At 39.0% G+C, this 26,380-nt stretch overlaps 2 protein-coding genes across 4 annotated transcripts in view; one reads left to right on the forward strand and one right to left on the reverse strand.

The window, feature by feature from the left end:
* Positions 1–587: 587 nt before the first annotated feature.
* On the forward strand, positions 588–6,237 carry LOC23687389. Its single transcript, XM_011495420.2, has 2 exons — positions 588–996; positions 5,884–6,237. Exons 1-2 carry the CDS (start codon positions 707–709, stop codon positions 6,212–6,214), a joined length of 621 nt encoding a protein of 206 aa, XP_011493722.2. The 5' UTR covers positions 588–706; the 3' UTR covers positions 6,215–6,237.
* Positions 6,238–9,982: 3,745 nt separating this feature from the next.
* Positions 9,983–26,380, reverse strand: part of LOC5577930 (NADPH--cytochrome P450 reductase) — a 107,484-nt gene continuing 91,086 nt past the window's right edge. For 2 of the 3 annotated variants that reach the window (XM_021839037.1, XM_021839039.1), the window contains 4 exons: positions 24,576–24,700; positions 11,189–12,284; positions 10,909–11,066; positions 9,983–10,844 (listed from right to left, as the gene is read on the reverse strand). In XM_021839037.1, the coding sequence (XP_021694729.1) occupies positions 10,700–10,844; positions 10,909–11,066; positions 11,189–12,284; positions 24,576–24,700 (1,524 nt within the window). In that variant the 3' untranslated portion in view covers positions 9,983–10,699. Of the gene's footprint in view, positions 10,845–10,908; positions 11,067–11,188; positions 12,285–24,575; positions 24,701–24,798; positions 25,162–26,380 lie in introns of those variants that run through there. The other variant, XM_021839040.1, reaches the window with a different exon arrangement.

The raw sequence follows: 26,380 nt of genomic DNA on the forward strand, positions 1-26,380 counted from the left end.
ACATTGCACTACTACGCAGGCAACTGGATTGGTCTCTGGTAGTGAGATTTGTAACAGCGAATTTGAAATGACCTTTAAATGAGTGGTCGATAGAAATTTCGTCAGTGTTACGTCTGTTTGAAAGTGTCTCGAGCTGAGAAACGAATTAATCACTTCTCCAGTTGGATAACTCGTAGCGATATCGAAAAAAAAGTACGTTCTCGGAAAGATTGCTCTGTCAATAAAATCTTCCAACGGGAGTACTCTATTTTCGCTTCGAGCTTGTCAATGTAGTACTAGATTATTGTGTGAACGCAGCTTAATTTATGAACGATGCGAATATCAAAACCAAAACAAAAACAAAATTTCCTCAGCCCACCCTTCGTTTATCCCGTTTATCCAATGAGAATATATACCGAGGTGAGGAAGACGACATTTAGTGTGCGTGACATCCGTGTACGGTGCAAAATGTTTCACAACTACAAGCGGGCGAGCTCCCATAAGAAGCCGTGTAAATTAGTGACGTAGTTATTTTTGTTTACGTTTTTTCTCTTTACTAATACATAGCCATTGCTTCTTCTTCCACACCTTAGTATATATTCTCATTGCCGTTTATCCTTTACGAGAACGACCTGTCTGCGTTTTCGCGTGTTCTGGTCCAGACAGTAACATAAATTTCATTCAATTTCCATCAAAAGTTACAGTTAAGTTTACAGTTACTGTAAAAATGTCCCTCGATTTATCCGCGACCGATAGTGTTCCAACGGAGAAGATAGCCCTGGAAAAGCTGGTCACATTCTGCCAGCAACTGGCCCACACTTACAGCCAGATTCGTACCCTAACCGGCGCCGAGCGATCCAACGTGGACAAAACACTGGCCAAAGCTTCACGCTACGAACTGCTCCGGAAGGTGAACTCAGCGGCCGGCGCTTGCTACTCCGAACAGCAGGTGGAACAGATCCAGATCGAATGCCTCCATGAGATTAACAACCGGCTGATTGCCACCGGGCAGCTGATGTAAGTACACGGCAACGCGGATCTACTCAAATCTGAGTTGTTTCAACGCAAAACCGTAGTTGAGCCCAATAACCCAGTTTGGCTAAATTTCCAAGGCCTCCATTACGTACTTTGCCTTTGAAGCCATTAGAAAAAATTTCTTCAATTTGGTTTGATTCAACGCAAAATTGAGTTCATTCAACCCAAGCTTGAGAACAATGCATTTAATCAAATTTGGCTTATTGGGACAAACTACCCCCATTAGGTAGGTGCAGCTCTTTCTGTTTATGACAACATTGGTGGGGAAGAGAGAGAATACCGAGATATTTTGGGTTGGGAGAATAATCGATATACTTATTTTTGAGTAAAGTGAACCCAAAAATTAGGTAAACTGTTTTTTCCGTGTACATCTATATACAGGGTTGGTAGCAGGTCTCTTTTTAGACTGTTTTTAATTCTCTAGTAATTATTGTCTATGGAAGATCTCTGAAGGCACTATTTTTTCCTTTTAACGAATGAATGGTGATGCAAAATTATAGAGGCTTCGAAGATCCTTAGGTGGCTATCCATAGGTTATTCAGGATTTTTTCCCGGGTTTCTCGAGGAAATGTAGGGCTGGTAGCGAGTCGGTATTTAGTCACTAATGTCACTTTTCTCCGAAAGATGGTCACTAAAAGTTGCTATTTTCGTGATTTAATTATGAAGAAATTATAAGATGGGTTCGGCTTCTCAAACACAAACAGCAAGACATAATGTTTCGCAAAGTTTAGCTATTTAAAAGGCATCCATCGACTTCGTTGATTTTGAATTTAACAAAAGGTAAAAAAGGATTTTTCATTAACATCTGTCGGGAAGTCTAATTTTTTTTGTCGATGCTTTTAAGGAAGTTTAAATGAAAATCCGGGCAAAACCGACGCAAGGCTAAATTTTCTGAATGAATAGTTAGTAAAGTTTCTATTATAATCATCAATCTGTAACCTAGGTACTGAAAAAAAAATCAAAAATTCTTCGTAATGTAAGCCAAAAACTCAAATTTCCTACCAAACATTATTGAAAAAATACTATGCATATTTTTAAACTCTGCTAGGACTTTTCATTTACTTTTATTTAGGAGCCCAGTAAGCAATTTATTTAGTTATTTTTCTAGAAATTATTTCCGGAACTTCATTAGAAACCTAAATAAATGAGCAAACATTTATGCGCTTGCTAAGCCGTAACCCTTTCTATTCTGATCAACTATTTCTATACTCAAATTTCGTTTCTGTAAAGAATGCTTAAACAGAAGTTGTTGTACAATTGTTAAGCAATAGGAATAATTCGATTATTATTCAGAATTATTCTCTAATAACTAAAGCACAACCATCATCTGATTGCGTTTGCCTATATTTTGTTGAAAATCAATGGCGCCCTGGAAGAAAAGGTTAAATTTTACAGGAATTTTTCTGCTACGGATTTCGAAACAGATTCCTTTTTCATTGTAACAAGAACTCCATACAGAATCTTCTTAAATTTGTCCACATGTTTTCAAATAAATCCGTCTTCATACATTTTATCCAGAAAGTTCATCAGTAACAGAAAATTTGCCAGAATTTTCATAACAAGTATGACTTTTAAGAATTCGTGGATTTGCAATTTTGCAGTGATTAAAATCAGAGGTTTGAAATAGCAGCCTACAGCATAGTCGTAAAAATCTACAAACCCTAACGCATTTTTTTTTCCTAAGGGACATTAATTACGTAAGACAATTTTCGGGGTTTTTCAAAACCCCCTCCCGCCATGGTGAGATTTTGTGTATTGGAATTAAAAATGAATTGTATGACGTATAAGAACTCTTACACCGCCCCTCCCCCTAAACTCTTACGTAATTCATGGACAGCCCCTAACTTAGACTTTGCACTACGCACTGGGACAAAGAACAAATCAGATTACAGATTATCACTTACATATAACGACTTCTTCACCAAATCAAACACGACACTTCTACACTAATCTGCGGGTCGAACTGAAGTGAGATGGAACCGAGATCCTCGGATTAGGGAAGGTGTCATCGATCGAACTCGATAGAAGTTCGATATTTCCCCCGAACTTCTTCGCAATAATTTGGGAGTGCCACGGTTTATGTTGAAGGCTCGCTCAGGTTCGGCTTCGGCCGCGACTCATTTTCTTCCCCGACTTTCTCCGGAGATTCCAAATTTGCTTGACCTTCGCAGAACTCCTCCATGGCCGTTCAAGAGCTTATGAGCTTTTTATGACTGGTATCCTAGCTTTCAACGTAAAGGTAATTCATAATTCAAATATACTTCGGCGTACCTCAACCTTACTTGTTTTATAGGTGTCTTTTTATCTAATCTGAATTAATTTATTGGTTTCTAGCTTAATTCATGAATTTATCACGGAGCATAACTCCGTATAACTATAGTTAGGTGACATAATTTCTAATCAAACGTAATTTTTGGTTCTCTAATCTGCTAACTGATAAAAAAAATATTTCAAATTACTTCTGTTCACCACATTTAAATATCTTGTTTTATTGTATCTATAGTTTTGAGATCACTTTCTGATCAGTATTTTGATCATTTTAGTCAGTAAAGTCACTATTATTTCGCTACCAGCTTCAAAAGTTCTTCTTGTGATTTCTCCGATGAAGATTTCTTCTAGAATATTTTGAACTCCTCCAAGGATTTCCTCAGCAATATTTCTAAAAATTTATCTACCAATTCTTTTAACAATTCGTTCAGCATTTCCAGGAAATTCTTCTACATTTAGTAATTTTCGCAGAAATCACTCTAACAAAAAATGTCAGAATATTCTCCACTAATTTTTATACCGATTTTTCGAGGTTGTACAGGCGTTATCCAATAAAATCCGTAAATAATTTTGAAATTCGTTTACGATTTTTTCTTGCATCACTAATAGAAATCCCTCCAGGTGTTCCTACGCCTTTATTTTCACTCACTCTTCCAGCCATTTTCATAGTAATCTCTTCAAGAATTCATCTACATTTTCGTCCAGGAATTGCCTAAGAAATTCCAGCAGAAATTATTCAACGAAATCTAGAATATTATCCAGGAAATTAGTTGATTGTTATTTCAGTAATCAACTTATCTAGAATATTTTTTCGGAGATCTTTGCCGGAGTTCATAAGAAATTTCATCAAAAGTTCCATGTGAGATCAGTTTAGCATATTTAGAGATAGGGTGCAGAATAGACTGATGCAAATTTTGAAGTTTTTGCTCCCCTATGCTTAAACGATGTCAATTATGATGAAAACGATCCTCCCTAAATTTGAAGAGATTCGGAAGAAATTTGGCTGTGCACACGCTATTTGAAGTTTGTATGGATATTACTATGGAAAATGCAAACCTTTTGTGTTCAGTCCTCTAACTGCTCGTCATAATAATCTACGGGAAAGTGAACACACTCATCTCATGTGAAAACTTCCCAGCTACAACTTTGCCGAAGGCCACATTTCGATTAGACTTAAGGATAATTTGTTATTATTGATAACAAAGTCTGAATCATGCTGAGATGATCATTCAATTACTTTCAGAGCAACACTGCTTTTTTGCTGTAGAACATAGTAGCCTGGATTACTTTGATCTATTCTCCCCACCAGGAGCACCACTGTTGCCTGCCGAACAGTTGGTGAAGCATGCTACATGCAAACCAACTTTATAATGATGAATAATCATTTATCCTGACGTTCAATCAAAAAGTGGTCTTCGGCAAAGTTGTAGCTGGGAGGATTTCACATAAGAATTTGTTCACTTTTCCATAAAATTTTATGACGAAGAGATAGAGGGCTGAACACTAAAGATTGGCGTTTTCCACAGTAATCTCCATATAAACTTCAAATGGCGTGTGCACAGCCAAATTTCTTCCGAATCACTTCAAACTTTGGGAGGATGCTATTTTCCATATATAAAATCGTTTAAGCATAGGGGAGCTAAAATTTCAAAATTTGCATCACTCTAGTGCAGAACCACTTGGGCACTTCCATGATTCACTTTGGCATGGGTGGCCGAGTTGTCTGAAACTTTGCTATAAGAAGCGCTTCAGTACGACGCATATTGTGGCCAAATATGAACTCTGTGGCTTTCGACAAACCCCACTGCCGAAGTGAATCAAAAGTGCCAAGTATAGGATCCGGCTCCCTATGTAGTTCTCTCTCCAGATTTTTCAATAAAATTGCCTGCGATATCTGAACAATATCCTGGAGATTCGCTGCAGACATTGCTGGATAAGTACTTTGAAGGAATCTTATCTCTGGGGTGACTCATGAAGATACATATTCTTAAAGAAAGTCCTGGCTAAAATATAAGAGAAACTCTAAGATTTTTGTTTTATTTTAAGAAACCGGAAAAATATGTATTGAAATGTATTGGCAAAGTTGGAGGAAATTGCAGAAAAAAATCTTTGGAGAATTTTCTAGAGAAAAAATAACCTGAAGCACTTTCTGGAGCAATTTCTGGGATATACCTTGGGAAAAATAGCCACATTGAATTTTCGAAGGTATCTTGAACAAAATTCCTGGATCAATTCCTTAGAAAGTTTGTTTGAAGGAATCTTTGGAAAAGTACCTCAATTAATTTCAGACGAAATTCATGAAACAATATATACAGAGACACCAGCAGTGGTTCTGGTCAAAATGTCACGAGGAATTCACAAAAAACTGAAATATCATTAAAGTGATCAGATTTTATAAAAAACCTCTTGAAAACTTTCTTTTTATGATGGCTGTTAGATTTCTTTTTGTCTTATTGGTTCATGTTCGGACTCTTTTTTGGTTCCTGTCTGTCCTCTTTTTAATAAATTATTCAGACCAACTAAAGTTCCTATTTTCAAGACACTCAGTCACTACAGCCCTGTACATGTGATCGATTACATTCTACAATTATGAATTTGCAGAAACGAAACGGCAAATGACTTCTACAAGCTACAACACATCTACCAGGACCTCCAGCACACCGCCCAGCAACTGGACTGGACCAAGGAGACAGCCTCCAGTTTGATCAGCGGAAGCGAGAAGCGGAAACCACTCGAGTACTACCTCCAGCACGGATTCCGGGTTGTGTACCAGCTCAACATGGTGGTATCCCAGATCAAATTGGTATTCGGCGCCGTGGACATACAACGGATAGGATCAATTCAGAAACTACGCGACTGCTTGAAGATATCCGAGGAGCTGGATCTGTATCTACGGGAGTTTGTAACGTACACCGCGTTTATAGTAAAATAAATTGATGGCATTATGAGCATTTTTGCGATCTCTTTTTTCTCTTTTTTTTATTAGTATCATTTCAAACATTACATTCATTTCTTATATCTAGGTGTTCTGTGTTATTAGAAAACACTATCATCCTAATTCTTCCTTAGCCGAGTGGTTAGAGTCCGCGGCTACAAAGCACAGCCATGCTGAAGGTGTCAGGGTTCGATTCCCGGTCGGTCCAGGATCTTTTCGTAATGGAAATTTCCTTGACTTCCCTGGGCATAGAGTATCATCGTACCTGCCACACGATATACAAATGCGAAAATGGCAAGTTTGGCAAAGAAAGCTCTCAGTTAATAACTGTGGAAGTGATCATAAGAACACTAAGCTGAGAAGTAGGCTCTGTCCCAGTGAGGACGTTAATGCCAAGAAGAAGAAGAATCATCCTAATTTGGTAAAACAAATTTAAGATTTTATTAGCAACATATTACATTTCATTTGCCGTAGCAGTTCAGATTTTTTACAGGTGAGTGATTTCACCTGCTTATAAGAGAAAAAAAATTAACGTTTTAAATTTACTTAACCTAACTTAACCTAAAAATATAACGCATTAATCGTGGCAATAGAAGATTGCAACGATTTTTGCCTGAAATTATTAATGATTTTATTTGACATTCGTTCCAATGTTTCAACATTGGATATTCTATGTAACTCATTGGTACTATACCAGGAAGGAAGCCTCAGAATCATTTTCAAATTTTTATTTTGAATTCTCTGCAGAGCTTTTTTCCTGGTATTAAAACAGCTAGTCCATATTGGTACAGCATACAACATGGCTGGCTGAAAATTTGTTTGAATATCAAAAGCTTGTTCTTGAGACAAAGTTTCGATTTTCTATTAATAAGTGGGGAATTTATGGGAACCCCTCTCATCGTGACAACATGTCTACTTGAAGGTTTCAAATAAAGAGCTTTTGGTTTATGTGGGAATATTATTAGTTGAGTTTTGGAAGCATTAGGAGAAATCTTCCATTTCTGTTATCATCCATCCTGGTTTAGCATCCGATTGATCAATTATGGCCTTGTTTTCCGTTAAGATTCCTTAAGAACGGAATAAGGACTTGTATAAAACAGAGTATAACTATGATTTTAACTTCGTAGTCGCGAATAGAGAAAGAGGGTTACTAATGTAAGAAAAGGATGGGTGTTTCGTTGCACTTACCACTCACGTTGACCTCGAGCTTGGAAGGGAGTCCCTTTCAGATTTCAGCGTCCGTGGAAGATCGTAGAACAAATGTGAACATTAAGTTCTTAAACTGATCTGCCATGATCGAGGAAGAGTTCTTCAAACTTGCGATATCAACGTTCGAAAACGAGTCTATTCTCCATACCGTAAACGAACTCCCGAGCATTGGATGCCAGAGTTTCGGTGATGAACTCCGAGCTGTCTTACTAGTAATTTACAACATCATCTGCATCTTCATCACTACCAGCGAAAACAATCTGGGTGAGCTACGCACTCGGAGAAAATAGTGGATTACCGATGAAACCTGGAGGAAGATAGAGGAGCGGAGAGAAGCCAAAGCCGCGATAGAGCGGGCGAAAACCAGAGGAGCCAAGACACTTTCCCGTCAACGATACTCGGCTCTAGAAAGGGAAGTTAAGCGCTCATGTAGGCGGGACAAACGAGCGCAGCAACCGGCGACATTCGTCTTCTCTACGATATCTCACGACGCCTTAGCGGGGCAAAGATGAATACGACGATGCCCGTGAAAGACACGACTGGACAACTGTTAACCGACCCCACTGACCAGCTAAAACGCTGGTTTGAGCACTTCGAACAACTTTTCCAAGTGTCAACCCGGCCACCAACACCTCAGCATGATCCGCCTAGGGTTCGGCGTATTAGTCGCGTTAACACCGAAGCTCCATCACTGCATGAGATAGAAACAGCCATCCAAAGTATGAAATCCAACAAAGCCCCTGGGGTCGATCGCATATCAGCCGAGATGCTAAAAGCAGACCCCACAATATCCGCTCAACTGTTGCATCAACTATTCCGCAATATCTGGGACACCGCGACTTTTCCGGCCGACTGGATGCAAGGCGTGTTAGTGAAGGTACCCAAAAAGGGTGACCTCACTGTATGCGATAATTGGCGGGGTATCATGTTGCTATGTATTGTTCTCAAAGTTCTATGCAAAGTGATCCTAAACCGGATCCAGGAGAAGATCGATGCGACTCTCCGTCGACAGCAAGCGGGATTTCGTGCCGGACGATCCTGTGTGGACCATATTGTCACGCTCCGTATCATCTTGGAGCAAGTCAATGAATTCCAAGAGTCCCTGTACATGGTATTCATTGACTACGAAAAAGCTTTCGACCGACTCAATCACGAAAATATGTGGGGTGCCCTGAGACGCAAGGGTGTTCCTGAGAAAATCATCGGCATCATCGAAGCGCAGTACGAGGCCTTTACGTGCAGAGTATTGCACAACGGGGTCTTGTCTGAACTCATCCGGGTTGTAGCTGGAGTGAGGCAAGGATGTATACTATCACCACTACTGTTCTTCATCGTAATTGACGAGATCCTGATAGGCGCCATTGACCGTGAACAAAACCGTGGGCTGCTGTGGCAGCCTATTACTATGGAGCACTTAAATGATCTCGATTTGGCTGATGATATTGCTATACTAGCTCAACGGCGCTCTGATATGCAGAGTAAGCTAGACGATCTTGCCGAACGCTCCTCAGCGGCAGGTCTCAACATCTATGTCAACAAGACCAAATCGTTGGATGTAAACACGGCCGGCCCTTCCAGCTTCACAGTAGCCGGGCAAACAGTGGAGAACGTCGAAAACTTCCAATATCTTGGTATCCAACTGGCGTCTGACGGCGGTACCAAGATCGACATAGGTGCACGGATCAAGAAGGCGAGGGCTGCTTTTGAGAGCTTACGAAATATTTGGTAGAACAGTCAGATTAGTCAACGCACCAAAATTCGAATATTCAATTCCAATGTCAAATCTGTGCTGTTATACGCCAGTGAAACGTGGTGTTCATCAACAGATGCCTGCGGTATATAATTCGGGCATGGTGGCCACACAACTGGATCTCTAATGCTGACCTCCATCGTCGGTGCCACCAGCAACCGATACAAACCGAAATTCGACAACGAAAGTGGGGGTGGGTCGGCCACACTCTACGTCGGGGCGGAAACGAAATCTGCAAACAAGCGCTGGAATGGAATCCAGCAGGACATCGCAGCAGAGGCAGACCCAGAGGATCACGGCGGCGCAGCCTCAACAAAGAAATAAAAGAAGTCGACGGCAATTTGACCTGGCCGCAGGTCAAGGCGATAGCTGGTAATCGCCCAGGATGGAAATCTTTCACGTTGGCCCTATGCACCAGAATGGGTGCCCAGGACCCATAAGTAAGTAAGTAATCTGCATCTTCCAAACATTGTGTTCCGTCATCTGACGATTGTGATCGAAGATTTGCTGGGTTTTCTTCGTCTTCTTCTTGACAATACGGTTGAAAACTAAGACAGAGCCCTCTCAACTTAGTGATGTATATGCACTTCAGCATTTTATCTGAGAGCTTCCTTTGCCAACGTGGACATTTATGCATTTGTATAACGCATGACACTTTTCCCATTCATGTGTTTATCGTGGTGCTGCTCTCACCTTTCAACCGCTTCTATTTCACCCAGAAAAGATAGGTTTACTGTATTTCCTTCCTTCACATCCCTCTTTCATGGCTGTCATCCACGACCAAGCTTAATCACAAAACCACACACTTTCCACTACTTAACAGTAGACGAATACATATCTCCAAAATAGTATATTGCATCCTTCACATCCTTTCGACGTTTGTGTTTTAACAGCTAAGCAACTGCCGTTGCCTTATCTAGCGCACTTTGTAACTTCTCCTCTAGCAATAGCACTGTTCCACATGCTGTCTAACACCGTTTTTTGTTTGTTATCCATTGGGGTTTGTTGCTTGACCCTTTTGTTTCCCGTTTCACCTAAACATTCAACATGATTGTTTAAACGGAAGGGTTCCCCCATTTATTTTCCTAGCACTTTTAATTCCTCCCCCTTTCAAACGAGGGGGGCCAACATAAGCATAATGGAAATATTACTAACCTACAATTACTACAAATTGTTTTAAACTTTATCACTGTCGATCAAAAAAAGAAAACATCAGATTAACAAAAGAAGAAAATAAAGAAACCTAAACTTTGTCCCTTGCAGTTTGCTAAAGCTCTGTGTAGCGGTGCTTGTGTTTGTGTGAATGAGTTGAAAGATGATCGGGGTAAAATAACAACTAGGGCGACTGTCTGTGGGAGAGGATATCGGAATGAGGACAAGGGGACGACGAGATGATAATGGGTGCTGTGTGCGTGGGTGGGAAGCCTTTCAACCTGAGTTTTCATTTCGTTTTGGGATTATAGATAAAAGGGGGGAAGGAAGGGAGGGAGGGACGAGGGAGGTTTTTTTCAGCGGGAGATGGATTAACTCCACACGTCGGCCGAGTATCGCTTCTGGGCTTCCATCTTCTTGATGTACTGGATGGCTTCACTCTCGCTCATGCTGCCCTTGGTCTGCAGCACCTTGAGCAGAATGTTCCGCACGTCGGTGGCCATGTTCTTGGCGTCACTGTTTTAGTGGGGAAGAGAGGATTAAAACCAGTTGCTTCTATGACCAATGGTGACCAACTTACCCGCAAATGTAGAAATGACCCTTGTTCTCCCCTATCACATTCCACAGCAGATCCATGTCCTCCTCCAGCAGGTGCGTGACGTAGACTTTGTGCGCTTGATCCCGGGAGAAGGCCGTTCGCAGCTTCATTATGCCGCGCTGGACGTAGTCTTCCAATTCCTGTGGAAAAGAAAGTAATAGACGTTATAAACTTCCATTAAAATAGTGACCAAGTCTGTACAAAGAGACCTGGTACCAGCTCTGAATGCAGAACACCTAGATATAAAAAAGCGAAACATTACCTCTTCATAGATGTAATCCTCCGATCGTTTCCGACAGCCAAAGTACAAAATGGTCTGTCCCACTTCTTTTCCGTCCTTCTTGTTGAAGTCGCGCTCCTGAATGAACCCGCGGAACGGAGCCAGACCCGTACCGGGTCCAACCATGATGACAGGAGTCTCCGTTTTTGCAGGCAACCGGAACTGGCTCTTACGAATGAAGATCGGCACCCGTGGCAGGGGCTCCCCATCCAGGGGGTGCTTCTGTGATAGGAATGTCGTGGCCACACCATGGTTGACGCGTCCGGTTTTCGTTTCGTACTTGACCAGAACGGCCGTGACGTGAACCGTGGTCGGGTACAGTTTGGACGACGACGAAATCGAGTAGTAACGGGGCTGAAGGCGGGGCAACAGTTCACAGATGTGGTCGATCGGTGGCCGACACGAAGGAAGGTCCTCCAACACGTGCACAATGTTACGACAGCTGTCCTGGACCCATTCCTGATACTTGGCCTTGCCTTCTGGATTCGTCGAGCACATGAACCGCAGGAACTCCTTATCCTTCTCTTCGCTGCAGTATTCGGCCAACTCCTTGAGGATGTGCGTTCTTGGCAGGGCAGTGATCTCCAGGTAGTGCGTCAACGCGGTTCTGTACGTGGTCGGGCAAGGGAACGGATGCTTCTTGCTGCTGTCCGTGTCGGTGTTGATCAGCGAGAAAACCGTGTCCAGATCGGCATTGCAAAGCTTTCCCAATCTCAGCACCAGATCCTGATCGTTGACCGGGTACATGGCCAAGTGGTCACCGGCTTCGTAACGCATCTTGGACCCCTCAATGTCGAATTCAATGTGCATGCAGGACCGGCCGCCAGCTTTGTGCAGTTCACGGTTGACCTTGATCGGGGCCAGGAAGGGATTCTTTGCATCGAAGGGCGGTCGCTGAGTTTGAAGGGAGTGTAGACGAGCCACTTCACCGGTGTACAGTCGCTCCGTTGGAGTTTCCGGCTGTTCCAGCAAACGGTACTGACGCATCAACACCTCTTCGCCCGAGCTCTCGATTCCGAAGTGGTCGCAAACGGCTGGCCAGAACTTGTCCTTCCATGTGATGAAGTCGTCCTCAATGCTGTGGAAAAAAACAATCGATTAGTATGCAAAATTCTTTTAATGACATCCAGTCAAATCTCGCTGTTTCTAAAACCGTTTTTAACAAAAATGATCATCAATCCTGCATCCACTATTCGAAATATATAATATCCTAGAATCTTCTTTGTGAATTTGCAAATATTTCATTCAGGGAAATGAGCGTGATAGTGATTTGAAGACCTTTGATCATTTACCTACAAGGGATGTATTCATTTTTGAAAAAATCCCGTATGTTAATGCTAGTCTCTAAATAGTCTAATTTTATTGTAATGCCTCGAAAAGTCTTTATTTCAACCAAAATACGCTTCCAATCGCAAAACGCAACATGGCAGGTATACTCCTGTCGAATTTTTTCCTAGGTTGATTGATTGTGTAGGTAGTTATCTGGTGTTAGTATTTAAGGTAGAGAGATGCGACGATTTCTTCAGTGGATACGAGTAACTGACACTGAAGAAGACTGCAAGTGGTAGTCGAAATACGCGTATCTGTCAAAGATAAGCATTTAGGAGCGGAATTAAAAGGTACACGGTACTCCATCTACTTTTAAGTTTCTCTATTTGAGATTCTGCTCAGAGGATTCGAACATTCATTATAGAGATATGTGAGGTTAGTTTCATTGGAACTTTCGCCTGAGCGATTTTTGCGCTTGAATAAAATACGCTTCGGGACATTCTCCGCTGCCTCTAAAAATATCATTGGGTAGATAAATGAATTCTCTACCATTGGATCTCATTCAATTTCATACATAAGTGAAGTAAGCGGTGAAAATAAATATTTTGTTCCGAATGTTTTGAAACCATGAATGAGTTTGACATTGCTCTCGTCAACCATTCTCCAGAGTGTTTCGTCCTAAATACATTCAGAGGATCCTCCAGGGATCCATCCGGAATTTCATCTAGATATTCCTCCACCAATTTTCCGAAAAAATCTTCCTGCGATCTTTCAATAGAAGCTTAGAGGAACTGCTCCAGAATTTGCCCAGGAAATCCTTGGGTACTCTCAACGCTACTACATTCAATAATTTCTGATTATTCTGAACAATTTTCCCAGGGACTATACCGGAATTTTCTTCCAGCAATTTCTTCTTCTTTCTCTAGAAAGATCTTTTAAAGGTTTCTACATGGGTTCTTTCAACAAAATCTACATAGGTTTATTCCAGAGCTTTTGAAGACATTTTTACAAGAAATCCTGCAATGATTCCTACAATTATTTTTTCCCATTATTTTCCTAGACATTTCTCAAAGAATTTATTTAAATTTAATTCCAGGAATAGCCCGAAGAGCCCTCCATGGGTTATTTTTTATTATGGTATTCAGCTGGAGGAGCTGCCTGACAGCTTAACTTGTCAAGGCTGAACCCTCGGTCTAGCTTTTGCCAAGTTTCCCCTCTACCAGGACCAATACTCAGACGGACTAGGCTATAGTGCCCACATGAACACTGTTTTTTATTAGTATTGTGACGTGGTAGTTTTTTTTTAAATACCCATATTCCCTTGCTTCTGAGAAAAGGCAGCATTGTGAAAATCAGCAGCTCCATTAGATTTTTTGAAATAGTAGTGTAGTAGTGTCATTACTAATACTGTCTAGTCGAAATGGTTTTGAATAATTTGTCATTTAAGTGCTATTCTGATTACTCCTGTCTTTTACGTATGATTAGACTCTTAAATGTCATTTGTCGTCAAGTCTTAACAAAGTTAGGCTGTTTAGTAGTAGTTCTAGTTAATTTCATTTTTGTTGTTAAAAGTATTTACTGGTCATTACGTTCATATATCCTTAAAGAAAAAAGTCGCTTTCCTTGTCTGTTCAACAATTTTTCGAAACTAGCAAGTGTACCCTAATGATCGATCTCAGCGTCTTACTTCCCATAGTCATTTTTATATTCCTTTTTCAAGAGTAAAGTTACCTTAGGCTTCTATAACAGTCTCCTACAAGATTCACTTTTCGGTGGCAAATGCAATGCTTCACAACGCCTACTTTCTACTTGTAAATTTTGCGAAAATGAAGCTGGAATTAGATTATTTATACCGCTGTTACAAAAGAGGTATTTCTTATTATGGCAATGTAAAAACCATATTAAAATAAGATTGTCGCCACTTATCTACTCAGTGAATCTACTAGTCATTTTCCTCAGAGTAATATTCCCTACGTCGTACATGATAACGATGTGTATAATTAGCTAATAGTAAGAGTGGCTACGGATCATTCTGGTTAGCAAAGAACAAACTGAACGTCACCAATAGTATTAATGTCCACTTCGAATAGATTAATTATTTGAAATGGGCATCAATTCTATCAACGACGCAGAATGTCCGTTGGATCACATCCGAGATATTATTGCGTCTATGCCATATGGATTATGACGCGGCTTTAATCAAAAAATGCCAAAATGTGATACCACCACTACAGGTTACACCTTTGGTTTCTATCATATGGGCTAATGGATTATGTCCTCCCATCGCGGCAAGGTCGCATAACCAAGGGGAGGGTATTGTCCATTATGATGTTTTCAAAAGTTTTTTCATCCACAAACATAAGGACTGTTCATTTTATAAAATGGACACCTTGTACATGTTATATCTTTTTAATTTATCAATGAAATCGGAATCGGTTTTCTGTACATCGATCGACATATATTGTACTATATTATGATAATAAAAAAGCACAAAAATAATAAAATTTTACACTAATAAGGCAAAACGTTTAGAACAGTCTATTGTTTGAAGTTATCAACAACAATGGTTTTTAGAAATTGACTGGAAAATTCGACAATCTATATTTTTATTTTCAGAAAAGGCTTGTTCTTCGAAAGCATCATCAATCAGAAGCCTTCATAAAAATATTTGGTAATTTTTGGAGCAACAATTTTTCAGATATAATAAACTCATTTTTCACTGATTTTTCAAGAGAAAAATACCGTCGATGGGGGTGACAATGGGTCTGGGGGGTGAGATTGGGTCAAAACGGAAAAATATGATTTATGAAATATTTCAGCTAATAACGCTGATATTACTAAAATTAATAATTCATATGTTAGAGAACATATTTTTCCACATAATTCATCACAATGTACATTTTTAGAAATAGTAGTTTTTGTTTACTTTATCTATAAACTTGTATGTTGAAATTAGATAAAATTTACAACATTAAATTTGTCCTGTGCAAAGTATTACGCATGTACTTTCACCTCTATCGTTATATTAGTAGAAGGTTTAAAGTCTTTTCATTACACGTCACACGTATTTTCCGGAATCTATTTGATTTTTCAACAAAAAAATCATTTTTTTCGGTACGGTGTCTAAAACATCAAAAATGGGGGTGAGATTGGGTCAAGCAAGAACGACAGTAAATGAAATTGCATGTCCACTTTTTTGACATTTTACGGTGCCGGTAGTTCTCTTTTTCATTAAGATGTGTTTATTCTTTCAAAATACAGCATCTCTGAAACATCAAACTAGGCTTCTTGAGGATTCCGTGCATTGAATAACAATGCAACGCATTTTGACAACTTCTCAATCCAGCATCTGTGTTTCGTGCGCAGCAACATCGTAAAATTTTATCAAATGAATTGTTTTTTTTTTTTAATTTAATTATTTATCAGTGTTTTCATATTATAGAAACATCTCCTGGAAGTACAAATGAGTTGGAACACTGAAATATCGTGATTATGACGTCAACATCTGCCTGAAATGTATTGATCGTGGATTGTCGCTCCGAAATTCAACTATTTGCGAAGAATTAAAATAATCACTGTTTAAGTACGCCTTTGGGGAAACTGAATAGGCTTCATGGCAATGGGGATGAGATTTTGAAGACAATCCGAGGGGAAAAAATAGAAAATTTATGTAAACTTGACGATGAATGTTGTGTTTACATATTTTTTCTCATAGCTCTTCAATTTTTTGGAATAATCGTTCTTTTAAGTGGGTTTATCATACTTGTGAAACATCTTAGATATCTTTTCATCTTGTTTGCATCGTATTTCATCAATATTCTTCAGCTGTGAATGGTTTTGCAACCATATTACCAAAAACAAGTTATTTCAATTACAGTGACCCAATGTCACCCCCTCTATGGGGTGAGATTGGGTCATTTTTCATTCACTTGTGGTGCCGCTGTGAATAAAAAATTTTCTTCAATGTTTTGAACAGTCGTTAATGTACCATCAAAGTACATACACACCAAATTTGATGTTTATTGGAGTTAAATTGCGATAGTTATTCAATAAATAAATCGTTCACATCCCTTTTTGACCCATTGTCACCCCCAACGACGGTATTTCAAAATCTACTGGAACTGATATGAGTAGAATTTTTAAAATTTTAAGTACGTCCTGAAGTACTAATATAGTATTAATATGGAAAATAAACTACGCCTTCATAGAGTTACTAATCTGGTCCCCACGTAACATTGAAAGTGCAATAGAAAAACAAATGCTTTATTTCCAGAAGACCTTCCAAAGCACAATTACAATCATCGAAGTTGGCAACACTGCAGCAATGAAATCGATTTTTTTCATGTATTGTTTTCGTAATGCGTTATTCTAAGATTACCCATAAAAAAATGGGAGAAAAACGCTTACAATTTGCAGTAGATCAATAAATATCCGTACAAGAGTAAAAGTAAGAGACTTTTAATAAAATGTTTATGGTCATAAATTTATACCTAAAATGGGGTCGCGATATAGCTCTCTTTTAGACAAATATAGTTTTTTTTAGTAATCTAAACCAATTTTTAACACGATTTTTACTTTTCTTATTTGCTGAGAGTAAAAGCACAGACAAACAGACGTAACACCTAGAACAAATCTCGATCAAATTCATAGTCACGAGGACATGTACGCCCAATGCTAAAATCGGTGCGTTTGGCCGACAGGCCAACAGTAGCGGTAGTGTGTAAACGTCAAACACGAACAAAAACGATGCGAGCGCTGCGGGTGGCGGATTGGCCACCTACCATATTTTTTGAATCGACCGTTAAAAAGGTGGTCAATGGACAATGATGAGAGTGTGACGTCTGTTTGTCTGTGGTAAAAGGATGATGTTTTAACAAATTTGGCCATAAAGGATCAATCACTAGAATGACTTAGTGTCAAGGAACTTCAAAATACTTTTGGATTGTTCCGTGAAGTAAAACTGCGATAAGGATCTATTTTGCAAGTCACTGAATATCACCAAAAATGACTTATCTCAAAATTTGCTAAAACTGGTAGGTAAATCTAGATGAAAGTGTATTGATAAAATTTTTAAATATTTTTTTCAAAATTCGTTCGATTACAATGGTATAATGTTTAGAAATAGGAATGATTATTTTATTCGGAAATGGTTTTGGAGCTATTGATCCTTTCAAGCACGAGACAATAAACAATAATTATATTATGTTTTTCTAAGCTTTTTTTTGAAGAACTTCTCATGTTTTATGGCCATGTGCTTAGTGTTGTTGGGCATTAAGCGCATTGTGCTATAGAGTGTGGCATAGATTTCCGCTCCATACTAGAATACTTTTCGTTAGGATTTTTCCGAACATGTCACTGCATGCAAATACATCGTTTATTGTGGTGCTTTATTTACAGGCAAATTGACCACTTCATCTATTTAACATTAAAACATGTTGAAATTATCCTTACATAGGTTATTCACAAAGTTGCTCTGCACAGCTACTAGGATTCGGAAACTGCAAATATATGATTCTATTGCGGGCATTGTAGAATTCGCTCTCATTTGGCACAATAAACAACTCTCGAATTTCCGAGAGACCAGGTTTGGAGCTTGTTTAGAGGGATTTTATCATGCACTGCTATCCCCCCGATCTGATCAAAGTTGTAACAGTATACGATAAACCGTCTCTCGTAATATGCTGCATATTATGTAAGTTACAGAGAGTGATACATGAGAGATTCTCTCAATTTTCTCAGGATTCAATCCCTGTCCTATTGCATGCAAGTATAAAAATCATTCCAAAACAAATATACGATGTACTGAGAGCTTCCAAATAGAATTAATATGTATGAAAAATTTGGCAGTTCAAATAAAACGGTTTGCGTTTGTAGAAGTTCCGACTTGCATAATATTGAAGTAATATCAGGTTTAAATTGAACAATACCTATGAAATTGAAGAAAAGTATCTATGACCAAAATTATTGACAAAATATATAATGTTTTGCTGTTGACAAAATTTACTTTCATTTACAAAGCTCAAATTCCTTAATCACACATTTTCATGATTATCTCAGAAACCTGTCATAAGATCGCTTTCATTGTTATTGGATTTTTATATACACGCCGGAGGAATTGTAGGGCTGTATACTGTTCAATTATTGGCATACCAGAAGTTGCTCGAAAATTGAGTTGAAATTTTGTTCATCCCTTAACACCCCATTTTACGGTATTTGAAAAACCAAGCCAAATGTGCCGAGTGGTCTTAATTAGCGCCATTTTCTAAGATTTTTAACGGAAGAGAAATGTAGTCCAAATTTACAGGATTTGAACGGTACAATAATCTATTTCCAGTTTATATTAACTTAACATATAGATCGCTGTAAACATCAATAGAAAATCTAGATTAGTGTCATTAGTAATTTAGGGAGGAACTATCTCATGATTGACTTGCGATCCTCGAGAAAAATGACTCAAAATAAAATGAAAATGATTTACAAATAAAATGTTACTGCTTTTTATATTTCCCCGAACAATATTTTTGATATCAGTGACTATACAAACTGAACTTTACTGCTCTCAAGGAGAAGACGTGGATTTTCTGAGTTTTAAATAGAAATTTCCGTATTGTGAAATCACGCCTCTATGAATATAACTGCAATTTTTGTCGCATTTTCTGGGAAATCCGCGATTTTTGCGCCAGAATTTTATCCACCCGCGATTTTCGCGCTTGGCTGGTCAAATCCGCTGCAAATCCGCGAGAATCGCTAAATTCGCGCCTGTTGTAAGGGAGCTGTTTTTCGAACTTTATGACGGAACAGAAATGACCATAGAACTCACTGGATTTGAACCGTATAATTTTCTATTTCCAGTCTAACTTGAAGCCACTAACCTGTAGATTGCTTCAAATAATAATAGGACATTTGGATTTATCTCTTTTAGGTTTTAGGGACTACACTTCTCCAGGGCCCAGATAGCCGTAGCGGTAAACGCGCAGCTATTCAGCATGACCATGCTGAGGGTCATGGGTTCGAATCCCGCTGGTCGAGGATCTTTTCGTAAAGGAAATTTTCTCGATTCCCAGGGCATAGAGTATCTTCGTACCTGCCACACGATATACACATGCAAAAATGGTCAATCGGCAAAGAAAGCTCTCAGTTAATAACTGTGGAAGTGCTCATAAGAACACTAATCTGAGAAGCAGGCTTTGTCTCAGTTGGGACGTAACGCCAGAAAGAAGAGAAGAAGAACTTCTCCAGTATGACTAGCGGCCCTCAGGAAAAACGTCCCTGAAAAATTTAAATTCGCCTATCTCAGTAACAAGCAATCATTTCGAAATTTTTTAAAGTTGTATTTTGTGTTAACAGTTAGTTAGTTATCTTTATTAGGGAGATTTTCAGCCCTTGGCTGGTTCATCTCCGCTTGTGTTAACATATAGATGTATTACAAAAGGTACATGGACATTGATTTCTCATTGTTTTCAATGCGAGATCATCTTTCTAATATTTTACTGTTCGGATAATTTGCGGACACCCTGTATTAGTATTCCAAAATGGATTGTATCAGAATGAATTTCAAACACACTTAAATTGGAATGCCGAATCTCGGCCAATTTTAACCGAGATCCGCACAGCCGAGAAGTCGGCAAACTAATTTCCTGGGATCTCAGTAAATAAAAGCCGAGTATCAGTAAATCGTGCTTCGTTGCTAAGCAACCGGACAAATTGTTAGCTGAGTCTCGGTTAAAATCGGAAAACCGAGATTTGCACAGCCGACCTCGTGAAAAAAATCTAAGTGTGTATGATTTTTTTATTATAGATAATTTATAGAAAATAATTTTAGGCTGTGTTTGGCAGTAAACATGAGTTTAACAAAGATTTTATTATGGCAGATCGAAAAATGCTTATTAGCAGCCACGGTTCAATATGTTGTCGTACTATAGTACAAAGAATACAATAAGCTAATGAAAGTAAATCAATTCCAACTAGTGATGTGTATAGGGCCTCATATTTCGGATGAACGGTGAATGGCACCCTAAACTTGTATCATTCTCGTACATGTCATGTATAATAGTACCATACATTTTTCATATTTCAATCTTTTACCTACAAAAACGAATGTTGAATCTTGCGGCTAGTGCAAAAAGTTATCAAACAGCCGATTTGTGACAGAATTTTACATGTTGAAATGGTGTTAAATGAGCGATGAATGGCGTCCTTACGGTAGTATCCTAGCATCTTCTCCGTGAATTTGCAAATACTTCATCGAAGGAAGCGAACGTAATAGTGATTTGAAGATCTACGACCATTCACCTCTAGTCTCTGAAAACCCTTTTGTACTTGTTCTGCTTACAGTGAATCCTAATGCAAAATTTAAGAAACTCCAAATGAACCTTCAAAGTGTGTCACGATTATTCAGTTCTTCAAGAATTTCTTCACATTCATCAGGATAAAGCTTTAGGAATTCCTCTAGTGATTTCTACAGAGTTTTCTCTGAAATACACTCAGAGGCTGCTCCGAATATTCTTCTTGACATTCCTCCATCAATTTTCCCAGAAATTCCTCCTGCAATTTTTCGAGGGATGCTTAGAGAAATTTGCCCTAGGAATTCCTCGGGCACTCTCAACGCTACTATCTTCAATAGTTTCCACAGCGATTAGTTTTTCCCAGAAACTATCCCTGAATTTTCTACCACAAATTTCTTCAATTGTTACTTTACGAAGATCTTTCACAGTTTTATACATGAGTTCTTCCAACAAAATATGTATAGGTATTTGAAGACATTTTTTACAAGTATTTGAAGACATTTTTTTTCCAAGAAGCACAGCAATGATTTTTCATATTATTTTTCCAGGCATTCCTCCAAGAATTCACCCACGGTTAATCTCAGGAATAGTCTGAAAATCCCTGCAGAAATAACTAGCACATTTTTTTCTGAAAACAAACTTATCCAGAAATTCCTCAATAAACTCGATCCATATGAAGTTTCTTCAGACATTTTACTGGAAGTTATGCTAAACGTTTTTCGAGTATTTTTTTATATAAAATCCCCATCAGTTTCTTCAAAAGTTCATTTAAGGTACCATACTAGACAATACTACAACAATTATTCCAAAAAGTCCTCCAATCAATCCTCTACAAATTTCTTCAGGGTTTACGTCCGATGTTTTTCAAGAAATTCCTTCATAAAATCCTACAGAATATTATCCAGAGATTAGATTGATTTGATTGATTTATCATGTTAATGATTGAAGTGTCTTATCTATTTGTCTAAGATTGTCTTGACATTTACCTCAAGATATCCCTGGGAGCACGCCCAAAAAATTAAAGATTCCCTTGGGAATATTCTCTAAGAATATTTGGAGGAATTCCTGAAGAAATATAAGGAGAAATGTCTGGTGCATTTCTAGAAAGTATCCTAGAGGAATGCCAAGAAGTAATTTTAAAGAAATCCTGCACTACACTTGAACGTGTAGAATTTCGTCTGCGGATTGATAAAGTAAGTTGGTTTACTTTTCTGACTTGAGTCTGTTTGAATAAGTTTTCGAGCATTGAATTCTCCATACATTTCAACTAGGAATTCATCCAAAATTTCCTCCTGGCATTTTTTTTTTCAAGAGTTCGATTTATATATTTTTTAAATTACTCAAAAATTACAGTGAAAGCTCTATGAATTCCTGAGATTCTTTTTAATATCGCTCATGATTGTTTAAAGATTTCAGCCAGAAATTTCTTCAAAAATATCTTCAAGAATTGCCCCAGATTTCTCTTGATATTTCTTCAATAAATCTGTACACGAATTATTCCAGGAATATCTCCAATGAATTGTCATGGAAAATCGGGCGATATTTCTGAAGGAAATCCTAAAGTGGTCTTCGATGTAACTTCTGTAAATATTTCTGATGAACTCCTGCAATGATCTCCGAAATAAAATCTAGATAAATTACTAAGATTACATTTTTAGAAACATCGGCCGGCCATCGCTGGAGACTTACCTCACATAATCCATTCCCATTATCAGAATGCATTAATAGCCTTGAATACGCTCCACAGCCACGTGTAAAGAAGTTTTCTACAAAAGCAATTGCGCCCTTTCAAAATGCTGGTGCCGAATTGTTGTATTGAATATTTGCTGGTGCGGAATCTTAAAGAATGTAGACTATACTTAAGTAATTACTCGCGAAATGTTTGGAAGAACTGCATGTAAAGCCGGGCACATTCTTGGAAAAAGGGCTGGGGTAACTTTATGGGGCATCCCTGGTCTAAATTATTGAGGGCATCTTTGAAAAAATCGTGATACATTACACTAATGATCCGAATTTGTCAGCCCCTTTTGGAGGAAAGCTTTTTGTTGGCACCGTTTCAGAGACGATATTTTTTTCAGATCTTTTTTGATCCTGTTCAAGGTACTATGAATATGCATAACTTAGTGTAGAAAGAACTTCCATAAATTGTTTACATTTTAGAGGGGAACTGAAAAACGTTTTGATAAAGGAGCTGAAAAAATCGGGTCATCTATGTATTCTGCAAAATACCTAACGGATATTTTTAAGCAATTCCAGAAAGAAACTGTGGATGAATTCTTGGAGAAATCTTTGTGGAAATGCCTGGAAAAATAACTAAAAAATCGGCGTATGAACTGCTTAGGAGATTCTTGTTAAATATTCTGGAAAAATCTTAAAACTTTTTTTTTTCTCAATAAAATTAACTTTTGGTGATTTTTTTGAAAGAACTCCTGTACAAACTGGATAATCGATGGAAAAATAACTGGAGAAATAACATGAGTAAATCTTAGGATAGTTTATATGAAATTGTTAAGAGTTTTACAATACAAATTTGTAAAACAGTTCTAAAGATTTTTCAGTAGAAAATTCCTGGAAATTTCCTCTGAGCATTCCTTGAGAAATCGCTAGAGGAATTTCTGGACAAATTCTTGAGACAATTGATGGAGAAATCTCTAGAATTATTGCTGGAGACATCACTAAAGGAGTTCTTGAAAGTATTCTGAAAAAAGTATTAGAAGTATTATTAGACTGGGGAATATTCGTGTAAGAATCACTGAAGGTATCTCTGGATCATCTATAATTTGTAGCAGGGTTTATTCACAAGGCGGAAAAGGTAAAAAAAAGTCCTTGTTCGATCTCACACCGACAACGGCATCATCATAGCAGCACCCAAGCTAAGCGCAAATTGAACCATTCAATTTTTGCCCATTGTTTGGTTCTTTTGCTTCATCGCATCGTCAGCCCAACGCAACGATAGGCAGCATCCAGTGCACTGCTGTGCGCACGGGCTACATTGGTTCGTCTCCGTACTGTGTCGCCTATAAAAGGCGACAGTAGTTTGTATGTAATATACAGTTTCATTCCTTTTCCACCGAGTAGGCACGCTGCCTCTCGGTGGCAATAAAGTTTCAATTAGTTACACAGTTGAAATCCATCGTGTTGTTTCTTCGTCGCCGTCCCCGTCATTCCACCACACAACGTAGGGCTCCACCTTGGACGAAACAGTCCTTTAGAGGCTATTTTGGTAAAAAGAGTCTTCGGAGACCTTCCATTAAAATAGACTTGTTGGAGACTTGGGTTAAAATAGAGACCAAATATCTGGATATGAATATTACAAACCATCCACAGGTCTGGTTAATTTGGCATAAACGACATTTGGCATAATGATAATTTGGCAAAACAGTTTTTCCAAAAAACAGGCATCTTTTGAAAGAAGGGATATAATTCTTGTTATGCCAAAGGACCATTATTCCAAATGGCTTGATGTCGAATGGCTCGCTCCCCAAGAACACCAGTCAGTAGCCGCTCATGCCCCTATTTCCGATCACTAGTGTTAAATTGTGAGCGGCCATCAGGCCAGTACCGTGCCGTGAATCGCAAGTCATTCCCATATAAATTTTCGTCAAAATTGAGTTGAGTTCAGCTTTCAACACATTTTTCAGCTGCACTAATGAGATAATATGATTTGGGCTAAAAAGAGACTTTAGAAACCTTCCATTTAAAATAGACTTTTTAGAGACTGCTACCAGCCTTGCTAATGTTGAGTGCAAAATTGATGGTCATTCATTCTCGTTAATACATCGGTTTCAGACACACACGGTGCGAATTCCCCTTACTTGGCATCGTCATCTCCGAGTCCCAGCTCGAACACCCGGTTGGCCCCGAGCTCCTCCAGCCGTTTGTCCACATAGATTCCGACCTTGTTGTAATGTTCGTAGGTTTTGTTGCCAAGCCCGAACACCTGAAAGCGAGAAAGAACAAAGACACACATGCTTTAGTTTATAACTAGCTAACTCAATCTCTGTTATATAATCAGTAGCCCTTCGATCCCAACCACACCTCAATCAGGCTCCTTTTCCGCCGGAACCGGCCACTGGCTTTCGGGTCCTGCCCGATCCTCTTCAGGAACCACCGCAGCCAGTTCCACTTCCTGGCACCGACCCTAGACGAAGGCGGTATTGGCCATATTTCGTGATGTGTTGCAGACGGAGCAATGCAATAAGTGCTCCCCTGTCGCGTCAGAAGCCTCTTGGCTAACTGCGCAGAATTCCACCAGCGGGTCGCCATTGTCGTTCCGCTTCGCAAATGATTTGCGAATTCAGACGGAAATTTTTGAACGAAAATCACCTCATTTTCGCGAAATTCTTATCGCACTCGAATTCGAAATCGCGAAACGCAACAACACCACACGCGATGAAATCGGGAAGAACACTGACGAAAACGAGGCCGGCTGACAGCGAGAAACGTCAACGCAATGAGAATATATACTAAGGTGTGGAAGAAGAAGCAATGGCTATGTATTAGTAAAGAGAAAAAACGTAAACAAAAATAACTACGTCACTAATTTACACGGCTTCTTATGGGAGCTCGCCCGCTTGTAGTTGTGAAACATTTTGCACCGTACACGGATGTCACGCACACTAAATGTCGTCTTCCTCACCTCGGTATATATTCTCATTGACGTCAACGCAAAAGAGAATCGGTGAGAAGTGTTTGGATGTGTGCGTGATCGCTCGCAAGCACGAGGTGAGGTTCAGTTCCATACACACTTATCAGACGAAGTGAAGAATAGGGTGGGACTATATTAAGCGTCAAGATATTTTTTGCTCCAATCTAAATAAGGTTTATGGAAAAATTACTGAAGAATTTTCAGAAAAAAAATATCAAAAACACGGAGTTTTCGACTGCTTTTTAAACGAATTCTTGATGCAGTGAACCTCCATGAGTCAATATTGAAGGGACCATCGACTCATGGAAATATCGAGTCATGCACGCAGCAAACTGGACTATCGAATTTCATACATTTTGCCTTATGAAAGGTGGAACGATTATTGCAATACGAATGCTTTATGTATCGTTTTAGCATCACTACACATCAAGGCGTCGATTGGCGCGTGGTGCACGCTCGGGCCTATCGATCGCAAGGTTCTTGGTTCGATTCCAGGTTGCCGCGTGAAACGTTTTTTGTTTTCAAATTCTGGTTTCATAAGGCAAATTTACGAATTTCAACCCGATTTCTTGTGGCGAATTTTCATAAGGGGTTCCTATGTTTATCGATAGTCCATTTGCCTGAGTGTGGAACAGCAATCCTTTGGAAAGCTGTTTTTAGGGACCATCATAGTAACCATGACATTTTGTTTCTAGTATGGTTCCATGCACGGTAAAAAGAAGCAAGGTATTATACTCCGAAAAATGACATTTGGCATTGACGTCATTCCCATCGCAAACTCGAACGAGTGCAAAAGAAAGCAAGGCCTGCTCTCCTTTACTATCCTCAAGGCACAGACAAACAGACGTAACACTGACTAAATTTCCATCGACCACTCATTTAACAATCATTTCAAATTCGCTATGTTACAAAACTCACACCCAGAGGCGCGCGCATCGTTTTTCTTCGCGTTTGACGTTTCACACTACCGCC

The sequence above is a fragment of the Aedes aegypti genome, chromosome 1 (assembly GCF_002204515.2).
Source record: "Aedes aegypti strain LVP_AGWG chromosome 1, AaegL5.0 Primary Assembly, whole genome shotgun sequence".
NCBI classification, from domain to species: domain Eukaryota; kingdom Metazoa; phylum Arthropoda; class Insecta; order Diptera; family Culicidae; genus Aedes; species Aedes aegypti.